General features: G+C 51.5%; 1 protein-coding gene across 3 annotated transcripts in view; it reads left to right on the top strand.

The window, feature by feature from the left end:
• The first annotated feature begins 34 nt into the window (after positions 1-34).
• Ak8 (adenylate kinase 8) overlaps positions 35-19,732 on the top strand; it is a 120,178-nt gene continuing 100,480 nt past the window's right edge. Inside the window, exons 1-5 of one of the 3 annotated variants that reach the window (XM_048431879.3) lie at positions 35-158; positions 3,264-3,348; positions 9,413-9,462; positions 11,915-12,028; positions 18,605-18,673. In XM_048431879.3, the coding sequence (XP_048287836.3) occupies positions 3,267-3,348; positions 9,413-9,462; positions 11,915-12,028; positions 18,605-18,673 (315 nt within the window). In that variant the 5' untranslated portion in view covers positions 35-158; positions 3,264-3,266. The other 2 variants (XM_048431878.3, XM_085681452.2) reach the window with 2 other exon arrangements.

The raw sequence follows: 19,732 nt of genomic DNA, 5'->3' as shown, positions 1-19,732 counted from the left end.
CATGGCCCGGCAGCCCAAACCAAGAGGTCCGCCCAGGTTCCGGCTGACCCCGGCTGCAGATGACTTTTGCTCTTGCAGATACCGGATCCACATCTGCTTAGCAGATCCGTATCTGCGCTTAGCGCCTTTCGTTTAAAGATGGGGAAACTGAGGTCCAGGTGCGGAGTCAGGGTTGGACCCTAAGCACCCAGGTTCACACGGTGGCTGCACCAGAAGCAGGTTTCTGGGATCCGATCTCTCTCAGGAGGGCCTGGGAATCTAGGGCTGTGGACCCTGGGGCGTTGTGGGATTTTTCACGTGATGGCCCCTTGGGGCATCCTTGAGTCCTTGCTCTGTGCCCTCTTGGAGCATCCTGGGATCCTTGCACTGTGACCCCACGGGCGTCCTGGAGTCCTTGCGGTGTGGCCCGTCGGGGGTCCCTCTGCCCTGGGGAGGGAGAGCCTACTGCAGTCAGTGCTGCAATGGATGGAACGGGGAACCAGAACTTGCCCCAGAGGAGGCGCGCACCGATGACGCACAGCCTGGCGTCCCAGCAACGCGGTTACTAGGGAGCTGCAAGCAGTCCGAGATATGGATGCGGCTACTGCCCCGCACCTCATCCCCCCGGAAATGCTTCAGTACGGGGAGGACAACCACATTTTCGAGATGATGCAGGTGTGACCGGGTGACCGGGCGCCCGCGGGTGGGGAATGCGGCAAAAAGACTTCAGGGGCCAGGCTAACAGCACGGAGGGAGAGGTGCTTGGGGGGGGGGGGGTAGTCCTCAGTTTCTCCACTTATGAAATCTTGCGGTAGTCTCCAGGGCCTCATTTGGAATTGTGGTGACCAAACTGGTCCTTGGCCGCCTAAACAAGGTAGAATCAGCCACCTGACTTCAAAAGACCAGTTCAGGAAACAAGCAAGAGTGAAAAACAGAGAAAGATTTGTCCCATATGACCATATTGGGATGAGGAACACATAAAAGTCTGGTGATCTTCTCCCGCTAGGTTCTGTTTTGGGGTCCGGACTGGAGTTTTAGATTTAGAGGGCAGAGGTGTGTTTAACTAAGCAGCCTTATCGTGTGGTCCCACCCATCACTGACCCTTCTTTGTCTCAGGTCCACTCTCTCCTGCAAGCTGGTCCGACAAGTTATAAGAACAATATGGAATCTCTGGCTGGCACCAGGCCTCAACCTTTTCCTTCTCCCAGCATGAGATTCCTGGGAAATTCGAGTTTCTCAGTGACCATTGTCTCAGCTGTCAGTCAAAGGGAGGAGACATATGTATTTTGTCTCACTAGAATGTCTTCATTCCTGTTGGGACAGGTTCATGGGGCTGTCCAAGTTCAAGATGACATCCCTATCCGGCGGCTTCTTCTAAGGCAGCCTGTTTTCTACTTAGTCTTTATCTTTAGAACTGGCCTTTCCAAAGCCCTTATCCTGGCTCCCAGCCTGTCCTGGCTCCCAACCCCCTGTGGCGTAGGCCAAACCCTGTCACCACCTCTGTGTGGTCCACATGTGCTCCCCGCAGGTGCAAAAGGCTTTTTAAAAGCTGGTCTGGTAAGCTCTTAGGCACTCAATGATTCTGGGGGCCAAGGGTAAACTAGAGCCCAGTGTCCTATTCTGCAGTTTGAGGTATTTGAGCCCCCCAAAACAGAGCCATGGTGACATGAGCCCAGGCCAAGGAACCAGAGTCTCCAGCCAGCATGCTTCCTTTAGAATGTATTAGTGGTGAGGGGAAACAGAGAGTGGCCATTCACAAATAAAGCAGTTATGTTGGGGGGTGGGTGACAGGGACGGGGAGATTGATGACCCTGACCTGTTTTCTAGTTGTATTGATGTTGTATCAACAACAAAGCTTTCAGCTCATCTGAGTAGTATCTCCACTGTTTTGATCACCATCACCCCCCCCCCCCAAAAAAGAGGGCTGGAGAGATGGTTCAGTGGTTAAGAGCATTGCCTGCTCTTCCAAAGGTCCTGAGTTCAATTCCCAGCAATCACGTGGTGGCTCACAACCATCTGTAATGAGGTAATGAGGTCTGGTGCCCTCTTCTGGCTTGCAGGCATACAAGCAGACAGAATACTGTATACATAATCAATCAATCAATAAATATTTTTTTAAAAAAAAAGAGAAAACAAAAGCATTTTGTGTTAGCCTTAGGAAGTTATAAAAATGGTGTTCGTTTCCTGCCTGCCCTTGAACCATCTAAGATGGGTGTCATCAAAGCCATGACACGGAAGCAGGTACTGGATCGTGTCCCCTTTCCCCTGCACTTGGATTTCTGCGGTAGTGTATCTGACTCTGTGGAATCTTCTCAGATGTCTGTGGATCCGAGGGGCTTCGCAGATCCCCTGCTGTTCACCCCCATTGCCACCATTTCCAGAGCTCAGTTCACAGGCACGGACTCAGCTTCTTTTCTTCTTGTCCTGAGAAACACTCTTGGCGTTACCCATCTGGAGCACGTGCTTTTCGGATGCACTGTCTATGCAACGTCTTAGCCAAGAAGCAAGCAGCTACATGCCCAAGCACAGAGGGAGCCCAGCTGTGCCACTGGACAAAGGGTGGGTGGTGAGGGGAGGAGAGCTGAGGCCCTAAGAAAGGAAGAGAATTGCTGGTGAGATCTAGAGATGCGCTGGAATGGGGCTTCCCATTGGTGCTCTCGACTGCCCTGCACACCTGTCCTCATAAGTGGAAGCCCCTTCCTTCCCACCCTGCTGCCCAGCTCCAGTCAACTCTCCAGGTTCCTGGTGCCACCCTGACAATTGCTTTTTCAGATATACTTACTCAGTTGGATGAAATGGCCTGGGTACTCAAGACTGTAGATATTTGGCTGACAAGTATCCTGTCCCACTGTGGAGCAGCTAACATCTGCACTGGGCACCTGTTGCAATTGTGCAGACAGGGAAGCCTCCAGAACCCGTGGAGAGGTAGAGCAGGTGTGAGGTGAGGCAGGGAACACAGGTGCACATGGCAGGCCTGTGCAGAAGCATGGAGCGGCAGGGATTTACCTGGGTGCACCGTGATCTGATGGTCAAGTAGCCAGGTCAAGGAACAGGAAGCATTCTGGAAGGCCACCTATCACTACGGCCCTGCATCAGGGCAACAGTGCAGGACCAAGGGAAGGCTTGTGTGGGAAGCACAAAGGGAGAAGGGGTGGGAGGCTTGCTGCTTAGACTTCCTCAGGCCTCTGCTGCCAGCGACCCCAGCAGATGCCCCACTAGGTGATCTCCATGGCAACCAGGGGCCCTGCAGGTGTTAATCTCCTGCTATCTGCTTGTGCCCACAGAACATGCTGGAGCAGGTCCTGATCCACCAGCCGGAGGAACCCATCTCCTTCATGATCAACCACCTGCGCCGGAACAATGACGGCGGTGAGTACTCACTCCAGTGTGTGTGCCACCATCTCCACCAGGGACCCTACCCATCCTGGCTGCAGCCCAGAAGCCCTCTGTTCCTAGCTGTGTCTGAAGGGAGATCAGAATAGGACAGGAAGGGGAGGGTACTTGGACAAGTTGCAGTTGCTAATTGGAGAAGGCCTTCTTGTTCTTTCTGAGTCTAAGAAAAGCTCTCTTGCCAAGCTATTAAAATGCAAAGCCCAGAACGACCCATGTAATCAATTATTAATGCTTCTGCCTGCCCTCACCGATGTCGCCTGTTGGGTTTAAGCTCTCTGATCACTCTGCTTGTCAGGTGAAGTTTGCTTTCTGCTCTACCTAGACAGGCAAGCACTCGGACTTTTCCAAGGGTCTCATTATCAGTACCTGCTAATGAGTTGCCGAACTCCCCAGACCTCAGCCAAAAGCGGGTTGGCCAGACCGGAGGCTCACATGCAGAGCTGGGAAGAGAAAGGCCCTCCAATGAGCTGGGCCACTTCCTGCATCCCATAGTGGTAGATTTGCCAGGTAGAGGGAGGATTCTTCTACCCTGGGTGAGCCACTTGGGGATCTGCTGTCTTGTTGGTTGTAAACGGTTGGTCCACTAGCAGTCCTGAGGAAGCTTTATCTTCCACTAAAATTAGCATTCAAGGCTTGAGATGCACCCATGGTGAAACTGGGATGCTTACAGTCCAAAATGATGCTAAATCACCTAATAAAAGTTAGGTTTATGTTTGAGCTGGGTATGGAGGCATGTGCCTTTAATCCCAGCACTCAGGAAGCAGAAGCAGGTAGATTCCTGAGTTCGAAGCCTTCCTGGTCTTCATAGTGAGTTCCAGGACAACCAGGGCTACACAGAGAAACCCTGCTCTGAAAAACAGGACATCTCTTTTGTCATAGTATCTTATCAGTTAGCAATAGAAATAAAACTGGAACAAATCTTTAGAAACCCACTTTTAAAGGTAGCTGGAGTAGGCTCCATGCCTGCGGATGTGCCCAGGTAGCCGGAGCAGGCTCTATGCCTGCGGATGCGCCCAGGTAGCCGGAGCAGGCTCCATGCCTGCGAATGTGCCCAGGTAGCTGGAGCAGGCTCCATGCCTGTGGATGTGTTCAGATCACCAGCCTTCCTCACATGTCCTGCCCCTGCACCTTGGTAGACATGAGGGTCCTCTTCTAGCTCAAGTCTAGCACATGGACCCCAGCAGGGAGTTAAAAGGGAGCCCCAACAGTGTCCTTTTCTGAGGCTCTTTCAAGGCGGGAATAGCTGAGTCTGGGTACCCGAGTACTCTGTCGAGGTTTTGACCAGGGGGTGGTGGAAACTGAGCTGTGACAGGAGAGAGTCAGAGAACTCGGTCCCCTAGAACTCCACCTCCTTCTTCCAGCCTTACATACCCTGTCCCGGGCAATTCTCTCTGCCCCTCCCTTGTTGGTTGGTCACTATACTGTGCTGGAAATTTTTCATTGCCCTATTTACTGTTGGTATGAATGTCCTGTTTGGGTGGGTATGCCTCTTGGAGGATTTTTTTTTAAGGTTTATTTTTGTTTCTTTTTTGTGTATTTGCCTGTATGTGTATGTCTGTGTATCATGTACATGCAGTACCCATTGAGGCCAGAAGAGGGCATTGGATCCCCTAGAACTGGAATTACAGATGAGCCACCATGTGGGTGCTGGTAATTGAATCCAGGCCCTTGGCTAAAGCAGCCAGTGCTCCTAGTGACTGAGCTCTCTCCATGCCCCACCGTGGGGGAAATTTTTTGAACTAATAACCTTCAGGCTTCTGTAAACCTCAGGCCGGGTGTGAAAGCCTGGAACTTGAGGCTGCTTTGCCTGCTCTTCCTGTCTTAGTACTACTAGGTGACTACAGGTTAGTGTTTCAGCATCAGGTGCCCTGCACCAGCCTTCTCAAGTCCCCGTGTCATCATCCTGGTCTGACCAAGTACAGCTGCTGCCTGCTGGATGGCTAGCTCCTCCCTGTGTGACAATCTGCTCGTGGTCACCTACCACGCATCTCCAGGGTTGTGGCTTTGCAGACTGCTCTTCATGGAGTCCCCTCTTTATTCCACACAGCACCCTCTGCTGCAGGGAGTGGAATCCAGGCCTATGTTGGGGACTCCTCGCCATGGTCAGCCTCCCACCCCTCATCTGGATGGGTGTCTCCTTCTAGCACGGAAGCTCTTCAGGACTCATGCTGGGTCCCATAACCACGGCTTCAGAGGCTTAATTATCCCCCGGTTCTCCACCGTGGTCTCAGGCCTTGGCTGAGCATTTATGGGACATCTGTGTCTTTGGATGGGGTCTTCATAGACTTTCATTCCCAGAAAAGCAAGGCTAAACAATGGGTAGAGGGAGGCCACCTTGCTGTTGTGATTTTTCTAGAGTGTCTAAGACAAGACACGTGGGATCAGCTTGAGCCATGCCCCTCTGGAACTTAGCAGGGTCCCATGCCATCCAGCCTGCATTTCCCTCACACCTCTGGGCAGCGGTAAGAGTTGCTTGCCTTCTAGTCACCAGAGCCACCTTCCTGCTTGCTGGCAGCAGGACAAACCTGGGCACACAAAACACTGACCAGCGACTGACACGGAGGAGGAACTCGTCCCAGCCTGTTGAGCATGCCCTGGAGGGAGGGAAGGAACCCCCACACTCGGGCTAGCAGCCCCTTTGCCTCCAGAAAAGCATTTAGTACAAAGTGAGCATTTACGGTGGCCCTGGGCAATATTAGCACAGGCAGCGGTGGATATAATGGAGCATTTCGCTTCTTATCAAACGCTTGTCCAGGAAAGCCTTGTATTGGAGTTCTGATACCTGAGGGGTTCCTTGTGAATTTTAAATCGTGTTCCTAGTTAAGCCTCCAAAGGCTTCATGGATGGAAAGGTTCTTTGATTCCCTTTGAAGTGCTTGGAGGAGTCTGATTACTCTTGGCAGTCAAGCAACCTTTTATGACACTGTTTATAAATAATTACTCATGAGCTAGGCTGGAGTTTCAAGTTAGATTTTAAGAAACTGAAATTAATCACATAAGCGAGTATGAGAAACGGGGAGGGAAGAAGGGCCACGATGTTCCTCTTTAAAGTATTTTCTTAGGCGTGTATAATTTGGGCGCCACTTACAGGAGCTGGGAACGGAGGGGAGGAACATTTCCCCCTGTAGCCCCCGCCCATGGCCTTTGCCAAAATGAACATACTGGCTAGGAGCTGGACTTTATGGCTGGATGTCCTGGTTACACGCTCAGTGTGAGATGCGTCTACCTTCCAGCACTGCCATCCCGGGACCCTGGATCTGGCTGGTGGCATTCTGAGGGGTGGGCAAAGGTCTGTGCTTAGAGCAAGGGGTGCCAGTGCAGGCTCTCATGGGTGCCAGTGCAGGCTCTCATGGGTGCCAGTGCAGGCTCGCATGGGCGCCAGTGTAGGCTCGCATGGGCACCAGTGCAGGCTCGGGGTGCCAGTGCAGGCTCGCATGGGCGCCAGTGTAGGCTTGCATGGGCACCAGTGCAGGCTCGGGGTGCCAGTGTGTGCTCGCATGGGCGCCAGTGCAGGCTCGCATGGGCGCCAGGGTAGGCTCGCATGGGCACCAGTGCAGGCTGGCACAACAGCCTCCCGCATCCTGACTTTGGCCGGGCAGGTACTCTCTCTATAGTCATAACAGTGTCCCCAGTTCCTGTTCCTCTCTGCCTTTGGTCACCCTCCCTGCTGCTCTCCAAACTCTAGATTAAACTCTGGCTCCAATCCCACCATCCTTTTCCCTGGACCTAATGTCCACAGAGCCACCTCATTTCCATTCTTGAGCTGCAAATGGTGTTTCCACCTGCTATGACAGCTCTCACTCAGATAGAGGCGAGGCATGAGAGGCCTTGCCTTGGCCTGTGTCTTGGAGTAGAAATGGATTCCTTGCTCCTTGCCCTGAGCCCTGCGCCAATGCTGAAAAATGCCCCCAGCTCTTACACAGCCTGTGTCGTGTGTTGTGCCCACCCTCCGCCCTTCACCAGCGGCTCTGCCAGGCACGGTTCCTGGATGGTGGTGGCTGGTGGCAACCCTGTGAACTGCAAAGCATCAAGGACAAAGGCTGTGGCATCAGTGCCTGGAACAGCAGTCTTCTTCCTCCAGGTCATTTGTGGCCTTGTTTGGAGTATCCTTCCTGGCGGGGTAGCCCTGGCATGGCTCCCCAGCTGTGTTGGATTCTGTGATCCTCTATTCTTTTACTAGAGCCTGGCTCAACTTGGCCACCCATGGGTCCTTTGCAGTTCCCTACAATGCTGACTGGCAAAGGGAGCCTTTTGTAGGTGGCAGCAATGGTGACTCTCAGTGGTCTCATCAAGGCCCAGGGGATAGCTGAGGTGGCCACTGCAGTTTCTGCTGTGTGGGTGGCCCTGCAATATTAACTTCTGTGGAAAGGTTCATGTGGATAAGACTTTGTACCTGTCCTCCGAGAGCTGGACATTTCCTGGGGACAGCAGTGCCCCTGTTTTTAGGTTGCTGATGAAGCTTACTGCAGTGGAAGAGAAGCAGCTACAAGTAGCTGAGCCAGTTCCTCCACAGTGGAACCTGGTGTAGCCTCAGCAGGAAGAAGCTAAACAGTAGGGCCCAGAGTGTCCCCTGGCTGGGCTGAGGCAAAGACATTCTTGACAGGGAATGACAGGCAATAAGTGGACATATGTTAGCATTATCTGGGAAGAAAGGGGCTGCCCTAGGACTCTCAGCGGAGGGAGTCATTAGGGGGTTCCCTTGGGGATTCTCTGAGCCCCAAGGCTATTAGAATAAACAGGGCCCATCTGAGCCTTCTGGAAGCTATACCCCTGAAGGTCCAAGGGAACCCCAAAGATCCTGGGACTCAGGCCAGCAGAGCACTGTGGTACCCAGAGTGTCGGGCTCACTTTGCTAGCCTGCCCGCCACGTGGAGCCCCATTACGTCCGCAATCCCATCCTCTCTCTGATGGGTCCTGTGCTACTTGTGAAATTTTCAGAGTTCTGGCGGTGAGGCGGGGCGGGGGGAGGGTGTCATCTCACACTCTTCTCCACCTGCACCTCGGAATCGAAGAGGTACTGGGAATTGGGGCCGAGATCTATTTGAACCCAAGCAGTCTAGCGGAGTGACCATGTGCTGGCCTCTAAACTGCTGGCCTAAAGGATACTGTCTGGTTCCATCTCCGTGTCTGTCCCCAGAGTCATCCATGCTTCTCCTGTGCACGGAGAAGTCCTTCCAGCTCCACGTGGGTAGCTGAGCCTCGAGAGAGTTGGGTAGACAGCATCCGTGTGTCCTAAGGCTCAGGGGACTCATTCTGGACAAGTAATATGGAGGTGACATCTTTAGGACACTTCACTGGCAGCCATCCTGGGCTCGGGTGTCCATCTGACCTTGTTGGTACCCCATCCCACCCTTTTACTGCAATAGGCTTCTCTCTCTTCCAGTTACCAGCAACTGTTCCATGGTATCCCAGATGACACTCCAGGGCTTCTCTAGAACCAAGACTATCCCAGAGCCAGGACTTACAGCCACAAATAAGCTGCCAGGGTTTTAAAAAATTTGCCTAGAAATGCCTGCATTCGAAAACACAGACTTCCCTGCCTTGGGTTTTATAAATCTGACCCATACACTGCAGGCTTCTTTCACTATTTTCTTCTATAAATTGACGGGGTGTGTGTGGGAGATACATTCTGCTAAATAAGAAGGCATAAATATATATATATATATAAAGCATCAAAGGTCGATTTACATAAAATACAACTTTATTTGAAAGAGTGTTCCCAAGACAAAGTCCCTGTTTAAAATGCTTTATGGCATTTGAAAATCCCAATTGTTTTTGATATTCATTAGTTTGGCGAACAAGTTACTGTGTCCGTGTCCCCGCGGAGACAGAAAAATAAACCATCTCTGTGATCGCTTACCTCTCTAAACACAGAGAATGCGTTCTGGGGCGCGAGCGTCTCCCAGCCTCAGGATTATGAATGACCGTGTCACTGGCAGAAATGAAATCTGGGGAGGAAAGAAATAGACCCAATGCAGCACAGACAGGGGAGGCCGCTTTGTCACGCCCAGCGCTGACAGCCAAATCTTTTTCTTCCACAGTGCCGAAGGTCGTGATATTAGGTCCGCCTGCCTCAGGGAAAACCACCATCGTAAGTGCATTAGATTAAATGTGGTTCTAGAAGGTGTCATCCATGCTCCGGTGGACAGGAAGCTGTGCACTGGTGTGCACCACCTGTCTGCCCTTTTCTCCTCTTCCTGCCCACTTTCTCATTGTACATGGCAGTGTGTGTTCATAGCCAGGGTCTTAGTTAAGGTTTCTATTGTTGTGAAGAGACACCCTGACCACAGCAACTCTTACAAGGAAAGCAATTAACTGGGGTTTGCTTACAGTTCAGAGGTTTAGTTCCTTATCCTTATGGCTGGAAGCGTGACAGCATGCAGGAAGACTTGGTGCTGGAGAGGTAGCCGCGAGTTCTACACCTGGATCAGCAGGAAGCAGGAAGAGCAAGTGAGCCACTGGGCCTGACTTGAGCTCCTGAAACCTCAAAGCCCACCCCGGTGACACTTTCTCCAGCAAGGTCACCCCTCTGAATGGTGCCATTCCCTCAGAGCCTATGGGGGCCATTTTCATTCAAACCACCACAGGTGGGAATTCAGAATATAGAAAACGACAGTCACACAGCCCTTCAGGGACGAGCGCTGCCTAACACGTGGGCACCACCCCTTGCCTGGTTACACCTCAGAGGCACCCTGGGGTCCTCTCCTGGATACACCTCAGCAGTACTCAGGAGATACCTCAGAAGCACCGGGGCCTTCCCCCAGCTGTAGCTGAAGAATTCATTTCTAGAAGGAATTCTGGGCCAACGGCCTGCGTATGTTAGGGGCACCGGTTATGGAGTCTCAGTGTGGACTGAGAAATAGCTGAAGTGGGAAGGGCAAAGGCCTCTGCCTTTTAGTGCTGGGATTAAAGGCGTGCGCCACCACGACCCGGCAGGCTTTCTTTTTTTTTTTTTTTTTAACTTTTATTATATCTTACTTATTTTGTATGTGTGTACATGCACACATGTGCATTATTTGGGGGGAGGCATACATGAGCCATAGTGCATATATAGAGGTCAGAGGGAAACTTATAGGAGTTGATTCTCTCTTTCTACCACGTGGGTCCCTGGGATCCAACTCAAGTTGTCAAGATTGGCATCGGGCACCCCAACACACCAAGCTAGTCCCTGGTTGTAGCTGTTAAATTCCACAGGTGTAGTAGAATTATGACAATCTGAGGGCTTTTTCTACCTTCTAAGCTTGGGTGACAGTAGGCTTAGGCTGTCTCTTGCCCACTGAGCACTTTACCTCAAAAAGGAACTAAGATGGGTGATCCTTGCACAAGACACCTGTGTGTGCTGCACTGTGAGGGTCAATGAAGCTGTTGTCATTCGTCTGTCCGTCCGTCTCTCCAGCCTTCTGTGCCTCCATATGCAGTTTTCCTGTTTTGTTCTCCTCCTTTCTCGTCAGCCTCCCTGAATGCCGCCACCGCCATTGTGCTATTTTTAGAGGCAGAGGTTCCCCCACTTGTCTATTTTTGGTATTGCCAGAGCTTTGAAAACTGCAGGCTCCAGGGGTCTCCTACAGAGGCTGTGGTCACCCCTGGGGCTGGGCCTGGATGGCCAGTGATCTTGAGGCTGGGATCCATGATGACCTAATGCATCTAGGCACCTGCTGGGCTCCCTTAGTGAGCTGTGTTCTCAGCAACAGGGCAGCTGTCCTTTAGGTAACCGGTCCTCTCTGATCCCTAGAAGGGATTTGCTGGGCACAGCAGGTGAGGAGCACAGAGGCCTACCTCCACCTCTTCCTCGTGGTCCACAGAGCTCAGGAAGACCCAGGGGCGGACGGCCACACAGAGCCAATGCTGGGTGAACCGGCTATGTCTGCTGCTGGGGGGCCTCCTCCAGCCACCCACAAATGACTGTTTCCCATGGCCAGCCTTTTCTCCACTGCCCAGCTACTGCCCCGACTCCTCAGCCATCTTTTTCTAATGAAATACAGAAGGATTTGGCAGATTTAATTCCATTGGTTTTTGTTTTGTTTTGTTTTGTTTTTTGTTTGTTCAAGTTGGCCTCAAACTTAACAATTCTCCCGTTTCAGCTTCCAAATGTTAGTGTTACAGCCACAAGCTACCATACCCGGCCTTGTGTGTGTCTCTGTGTCTGTGTATCTCTATGTGTGTATATATCTCTGTGTGTATTTGTGTGTGTGTTTGTGTTGTCTGTGTGTGTCTGTGCAACTATGTGTGTGTGTGTATGCTTGTAGACCAGAGGATGTCTTTGAGTTACACTCATTAGCATCATCTACCTCCTCAGAAACTGGGTCTCACTGGCCTTGAACTTGCTAGTAGTCTAGACTGCCTGACCAGTAAGCCCCAGGGATGCTCCTGTCTCCACCTTCACAGCACTGGGGTTACAAGTGTGCCGTCATGCCAGGAATTGTTATATGGGTTCCAGGGGTTGAACTCAGGTCTTTCTCCTTGCAAGGAAAGCACTTCACTGACTGAGCCATCGCCCCCACCCAGTGGAGTTATACCTAAGGTGTTTGCTTTCATTTCTTCAGGCAATGTGGCTCTGCAAACACCTCAACAGCAATCTCATCACCAAGGAGAACTTACTAAATAAAGAGTTTTCCCAAATGGCTGAGGAAGCCAAGAAACACTACGAGATTTACAAGGTAAGCTTGGCCCCTGGGCCAGGGCCAGGGCAGCTGTGGCTTCAGAATTCCACCTTCCTATTCACTTGGCTAACTTCCATCTTCTTCTTTTTAAAAATATATTTTAGATGATTTCTTCATGTGTGTGTGCGCACTCCCTCAGAGGCCTTCAGAGGGCATCAGATCCCCCAGAGCTGGAGTTAAAAGTGGTTGTGAGCCACCTAATGTGGATGCTGGAAACTGAACTCGGGTCTTCTGGAGGAGAATCAAGTGCTCCTGACCACTGAGCCGTCTATCCAGTCCTCCATTTTCTTTTGAATGAACTGAATGAGTCTTGGGTAAAATAAGATGCAGGCAGATATGACAGAGGAAAGGGGGAATTTAGAGGCCAGGCCCTTCCTTGAAGGAAAGCAGGTAAAGAGCAATGATTTGTCCTGGTTAAGACACCGTAGTCCAGTCCAGTGAGGAAGGGGTGGGGGCAGCGCATCTTCATCCCACAGAGGGGGCCTGGTGGCCATACCTGGACTGCGGGACTGGGCTGCGCTGTGATTTCAGGGGTGGCCATCAGACACAGCAACCCCATGCTAGACTTTGGAAGTGTTTCTCTGACGCTGTAGGGTTCCCCATGGCCCTGTGTGCACCCTCAGTGCTTCCCATTCATGCTTTTGTTCCTGGTGCAGCCCACAAGGATTGAGACTGCTGTTTCCCAGACCCTACCAGCTTTGTTGTGTTCGCCAAATAACCCCAGCCCAGACCTGACAGCCTTTCAAGTGCTGGGATTAGCAGCACACACCGTGTCCTCTGGGGTCCCTGCAAGTGCCATACAGGGATGTGAACCACCAAAGAGATGAGTTAAAACCCAGTGCAGACTTTGTCAGACTGGATCAGACTTCTGGGAGTCTAATGTCAGGCGGTTCATTATCAGCATATTCTAACAGTACAGTTGGGGTAAAGGTTTCCAGGCAACAGTCAGCCCAATCAGTGCAATTCCAGGTGCACATGCGCCTACAAAGGGATTCTTTTATATAGTAGGTGTGACCATAAGGGTGGGCTCTGTGGCTAAAAGGCCTAGAATCTAGTGTGGTCTGTTGTAGTGGTTTTAATCTTTTGGCTCGTTTGCGGGGCCTGCCACCCAGGTCCCAAATAAATCACACAAGAAGACTTATTCTTAGTTATGAATGCCTGGCCTTAGCTTGGCTTTCTTGCCAACTTTTCTTATTTTAAGTTATCCCGTCCACCTTTTCTCTCTGGGCTTTTACCTTTCTTACTTCTGTATACTTTACTTTCACTCTGACGCCGAGGCTGGCCCCTGACATCCTTCTCTCCTCACTCTCTGCTCCTCTTTTCCTAGGGGCTCCTTCTATTTATATTTTTTGCCTGCTCAGCCTGTCCTTGCTCCTGCCTTGCTATTGGCTGTTCAGCTCTTCATTAGACCATCAGGGGTTTTAGACAGGCCAAGAATCACAGCTTCACAGACTTAAACAAATGCAATATAAACAAAAGCAACACACCTGAAACTAATATTTCCCACCAATGATCTCTGACCGATAGCATACAGGTCACCAGGACATACGGCACATGTGGCATCTCCCCTAAGGATGGGTAAGGGTCTAAGGAGGGAAGAGTCTGGGATAATCATCCTGGGAAATTAGGGTGAGGCCTGCACCTATAGCAAAAGATGGGTGAAGTCTCCACAGATAGCAAAAAGGTCACCAGGTCGTTAATAGAATCCACTCTTGACTTTCCAGATAGGTTGTGGGTATTTGACTTTATCTCCTCCATGGAGAAGACATCCCTGCATGATTAATATTCCTGGTTCTCTTGGTGCTTGTCTGTGAGCACAGGACCTCTGTGCCCCCAACAATGCCCAGATAGCCAAGTGTCTTTTAAAAATTGGTTTTTGTGTGTTTGGTGTATGAGTGTGTGTGTGTGTGTGTGTGTGTGCATACATGATGCTGCACATGCGTGTGTGTGAAAACCAGAGGTTGATGAGGAGTGTGTTCCTCAATCACGCTCAGACATGTTCTTTTTCAGCCAGGTCTCTCAGTGAACCTGGAACCCACCTAGACTGGCTGGCATCTCTGCCTCGTTTACCTCCTTGTCTTGTATTTCAGCACACTGTTTCTCTGTAATCAAATGCAAAGATTTTTTTTTTCAAAATTCCTTTTGGGTCAAAGAATGGGGATGTGTCTTGGCATTCTTCTCTGAGGTCCAGGCTCCGTCCTCCTCCTGTGGCACCCTCGGGTCTGCTGATACTCAGCGTATGGGCCACCATCCAGGTCCCCTCAGCCCCACCATCTCAGAGCCACATTTGCCCAGTGCCCTGGCCACAGTCAAGGCCTGTTGGCCCTTCTAGTGCTTAGACCCCAGGGCATGAAGCCATATAATACATCAGCTGGGCTGGCTCGCTTGTGAGACAGAAACACAAGCACATTTGACCTTCAAGTCAGACTTGTGACCTTCAGTCATCCACCTTGCCAAAGGACACCTTTTTGTCAAAACCAGAGATTAAAGGAGACAGCAGCAGGTAGAGACAGCGGATAGACAATAGACACGTGACCCAGCCACCTGCTGAGCCACAGGTAAAGCCTGGGAGGTGTGCCCAGACTGCGGAGCTAAGGTTCATTCAAGGCTTTTCTAAGAGCAGGGCTGTGATGCTGCCAGACATGGAGGATCCTGGAATCGAAGTGTCAGGACGCCATAAGGGGCAGGACTGTCCCCCAAGACACTGAGGATCGCATGGCTCTTTGTTTATACGACAAAGATGTGAAGGAGATTTGAGATCCTCACGGGCCAGGTCCTGGCTTCAGCGGCTCCCAAGTCAGGCCTCACAGCTTTAGGATTGGATTCTCTGCAGGAAGTGCAAACTGCCTACCCCAGGGTCCCCTCCACCCAGTTCCAGCAGCACAGTGTCTTCTGCCCCAGGCACCTTATAAACCACCTGTGGCCTGGCCCGGCCTTGTGCCTTTAGAGCCAGTCCTGAGGAGTGGGATCAAGGCACAACCTTTAAAGACACCCTCTCGGGAATTGTGAGACGAGAGGCCCAGCTCCACCCAGCAGACTCCCCTCTGTCACCGCGGTTATTTACATCATAATTGCTGTGTCTGGGTGTCCTCTGAAATGTGTGGCATCGGAGCAGAGCTGCCTTTTTTGTGGAGTGAATAAGTGACCTGAGTTTGGAATGCTGGGTTATTCCTAATTCAGGTCTCCACGGCGTTCACAATGTATTTTCCCCTTGCATCCCAGGCTGACTCTGAGCTCCAACTTCTGATGCGCTGGCCTGCACTTCTCGGGGACTAGAGACTACAGGCCTGTGCCTCTGGGTCCAGCTTTGTGTCTACATATCCAAAACCTGGTTGCTGGCTTCTGTGCTAGTCTGACAGCCTCCCGAATCCCAGGGCCAACACTGCCTGTCCCTCCTTAGGTGTCACTGGCTGCCTTGTGGTGGACTCTGCCTCTCTCATTCCCTCCTTCTTGTCCCCTGTCCCCCAACTTCTGCCTCTCCCTCCAGAGTCTTAGGAGCGGTTGTTCTGCCAATCCTTAATTTCCTGCTAACTTGCAGCAGCTGAGCTTTGCATAAGAATCTGGAAAATGTTCTTTTAAACAAAAGAAAACAAATTTTTACTTTTAAATTATATTATGTGTGTATGTGCATGCGTATGCGCAAGTGTGCACTCATGTAGGCTCCAAGGCACTTGTGGAGGTCAGAGAACAACTTGGAAGAATAGATTCTCTTTCCACCAAGAATTGAACTTGGGTCATCAGGATGCACGGTGGCAAGTGCCTTTACCCACTCCTAACTTCTGGACCAGGGAAAGGTCCTTGGCCATTCTGACAGAGCTATCTGTGGAAGGCAGACCGGGGGCTCTCAGCTCCTCCCCTCCTGCTATGCTGTTAGAGTCTGTTCTGTGCATTGATGTGCCCACCTAGGTGACCCAGGGACATTAGGGTCCCCGAGAGTGGACCCTGGTGATAAGTGACCCAAACTCATGCCATTCCTGCGTGAAATGAAGACCAATCCAGGAAGTTAAGTGGTCTTATGGGCAGCACCAGGCACAGCCCAATTGCCTGGCACCTCCAAGCATCCAGCATGTCCTTCAAGAGACAAAGGTACACTGGGGTGACATACCAGTCATCCCACCACTGGGCCCCACACCTGCTAGAGGCGACACTAGAAGCTGCCGGGAAGAGAACAAAACCCAGACCGGCTGAAGTAGATGCAGCCAATGCTGTCCCTAAGAAACCAAGAAAGCAGACTGGCCCCACGGCGAGTCTGGGTTTTGTGAGGAGAGCCGCTTGTTTCCTGGCTGCTTGGCAGCTCAGACCCAAAATAACCACAGAGAAACTATATTATTTAAAACACTGCTTGGCCCATTAGCTTGGCTAACACATATCTTAATTTAACCCATTTCTAGTAACCTGTGTATCGCCATGTGGCTGTGGCTTACTGGCTGAAGTTCCCAGACTGGGCTACATGGCTTCTCTCCTAACTCCTCCTTCTTTCTCCCAGCATTCAGTTTAGTTTCCCTGCCTAGCTCTGTTCTACCCTATCAGGCCAAGCCAGTTTTCTTTATTAACCAATGATATTCACAGCATACAGAGGGGAATCCCACATTAACTGGGCACTTACGGCTGTGCCCAGGAGAAACCACAAGGGCTCCAATTACTTGTCTCTGCCTCTCCCCGTAAGCCAGGCCTGGGTGGTGGGGGAGGGGGAGGATGAGTTACATGGTTCTGGAAGGAGGCGGCCTGACTCCTGCAAAGACAGTCTGGCAGGGCTTCTGGAAGCAGCCCAGAAGCCCCTGTGATGATGTGACACATCAAAGCTGCCATCTAGACAGCACAGTGGCAGGGGACAGCAGGGGGCATTTGGGATGGGCTTTCCTCAAAGCCACCACCTAGCCCCTGCTGGGAAGGCATCCAGAGGCATGCACCCCACCCGGGCCTGACACCTTTCAACTGTGTGCTTTGACTGCTTAGATTCTGTGCTTCTGGGCAGCTGCTTCTTGTGTTCCTGTACTTGTCTGAATGCTGCGTGAGAAGATGGCATCAGGGAGGGGGTTGAGCCCTGGGAACATGGCCCAGGCATGCAAACCGCTCTGGCAGGGAGTGGACGGGAAGAGAAGGTGCTACCTATCCACTCCCTCTTTATTGCCAACCCTGGGGAGCTCCGTTGGAGGATGTGGGCACCAACAAAAAAGCGGCCTCACTGGCCAGTGGCTCCCAGCCTGGTGGACCCTTTGACTCTGAGGTCTCTTTAGGCTACAGGCCATGTGAGGTCCCAGTCCAGGTGCAATGCCATCACTTGGGACCATGTTGGAAATGCAGGCTCTCAAATTCAGAACTCCTGGGGCAGGTTCCAGGAACCCACTGGCTGGGCTGAAGATGTGGCTCCCTTAAATAGATTGCCTAGCATGCATCAGGCCCTAGATTAGATCCCAGTAATCCGAGCACGCGGGAGGTATAGAGGCAGTAGGCTCAGTCGTTCAAGGTCATCCTTGGCTATGTAGGAGTTAAAGAAACCAGGGGTCATGGGAGGTGATGCTGGGGAGATGGCTAAGTAGGTAAAGTGCTTGCTGTACAAGCATGAGGACCTGAGTTCAATCCCCAGCACCCATGTTAAAAAGCCAGGCATGCCAGGTAGTGGTGGCACGCACCTTTAATCCCAGCACTCAGAAGGCAGAGGCAGGCAGATCTCTGCGAGTTCGAGGCTAGCCTGGTCTACAAAGCAAGTTCCAGGACAGGACAGGCTCCAATGCTACAGAGAAACCCTGTCTCAAAAAAACAAAAACAAAAAAACCAGACACATATCATGCATGCTTGTAATCCCAGCACTGAGGAGATAGAGACAGGAAGGGTGCTGGGGCTAGGGAGTCAGCCAAACCTAGTTGGAGTGTTCCAGGCCAATGAGAGAAGAAGAAAACACAAACAAACAAAAACAAAGGTAGGTGGCACCTGAGGTGAAGGTCCTAGCTGTGGTTCATGATTCTCATGCGTTATTGACACATAAAAGTCAGGCTTCCAGGAATGTGTCATTGGCGCTATTCTGATGCTGGCACCATTGTCTGTTGGTCAACATTGATGCCCAGTTCTTTGGGGTAAGACCTTCTGTCATTTGCCCAGTGGTGTGAACACTCTCATCAAAGTCAGCTTTTGGTCAGCAGTGTGAAGTCATCAAATGTGCGGTTGGAGAGAGGTGTGCACACCCCCTCAAGCCTCAGCCAACTGGCTCCCATTCCTACCTTGTGTGGGGTTCAGAGGCCAAAGACACCATTCCTTTCATTGAGGAGCATCACCACTACTGGGAACCACAGACACATCCTTCAACAGCCTGTTATCTGGATTCATGGGGCGTAGAACAGCGTGTGTTGTGCACTCACGAGCCACAGGGACCCTGAGGGTTGGGGAAGCCTGCTGCTTCCCCATGATGTAGGCATGGCGTTGGGTAGTAAAACATTCAAGAATGTGGAAGGGATGGTATGGGTATACCTTCTATGGGGGGAATGCTCAGGGGCCCTGTCAAGGGTGCGGCCCGTGTCTGCCCCCCCCCCCACCAGGCTGGAGTTGGGGACCTCACACCATGTGTCTCTCCTCCAGAGGATTCCCAATTCGATGCTCATCAGCCTGGTCCAGGAGCGCCTGAATGAGGACGACTGTCTCAGGAGGGTAAGACTGTGTGGCACTGCGTGCCTCCGGGTGGTTGCCAGGATAAGGGGGAAGGGATGCATCCATCTGTGAGGTGGCAGAGAGGTAAAGCTGGCAACTAGAAGCTGAGCAAATGTCAGTCTGTAGTCATGGGCGCCAGAGTAGCTGTGGTAGTTGACAATTCTGTTGGGGTGCCTATAGGGACAGCTAACCTACTCTGAGCCATTCTAGAACAGCCAGCAAGATGAAATTGCCAAAGTATACATGGGAGAGGGGTCAAGGGACCCAGCTAGTGACACTGAAGTGTCCAAGGTCTTTGACTTTTAATCTTTCTAAAAAAAATTATTTATTTTTATTTTATGTCTGAGTGTATGTATGTGCACCACATGGGTGCAGTGCCCATGGAGGCCAGGAGAGGGCACAAGATCCTCTGTAACTGGAGTCACAGACAGTTGTGAGTTGTATGATGGAGTGCTGGGCACTGAACCCTGGCCCTTTAGAAGATCTGCCAGGGCTTTTAACCACAGAGCCCTCACTCCAGCCCCGACTTTTATACTTTAAATCATTCCCTGCACAGTTTCAGAAGCCTGGTCCAGTGTTTGAGAGCAATCCACAAATGGGCAGACAGGCCCAGAGTCAGAGCAAGAGAGATCAGAGGAAACCTGGAACAGAGGCGTGTGTTCAATAACAACAACCCAGGCAGCTCCCTAATGCACACTGTGCCTGGCTTTTCCCAAAACCTACTCACATGCCCAGCATGGGTTGAAAAGCAAGGCCAGCTCCAGGGTCATGCGCACATGTGCTGTCTGTCTGGATGACCCTGTCCTCTAGAGCTCGGGATGCAGCAGAGTGACCCAATGGCAGAATGGCAGTTACAGCCAAGATGGCTGTACTCACATCGTTGACCCCACTTGTTCCTGGTGCTTTTCTCGGGTGCTCCAGTGACACACCTGTTAGTCATAGGTCCCTGGGGCTCTCTTCCGTTTTCATTTTCTCTGCTTATCAGATGTCATAACTTATAGTGAACTTCATCAGGCTCCGTAACCCTTCCAATCCCATCCCCCTTCCCCCTCTGACCCA

The sequence above is a fragment of the Myodes glareolus genome, chromosome 21 (assembly GCF_982192425.1).
Source record: "Myodes glareolus chromosome 21, mMyoGla1.1, whole genome shotgun sequence".
Classification (NCBI taxonomy): Eukaryota; Metazoa; Chordata; class Mammalia; order Rodentia; family Cricetidae; genus Myodes; species Myodes glareolus.
Note: the sequence above shows the minus strand (reverse complement) of the source record. Positions and strands in the feature narration are given on the sequence as shown.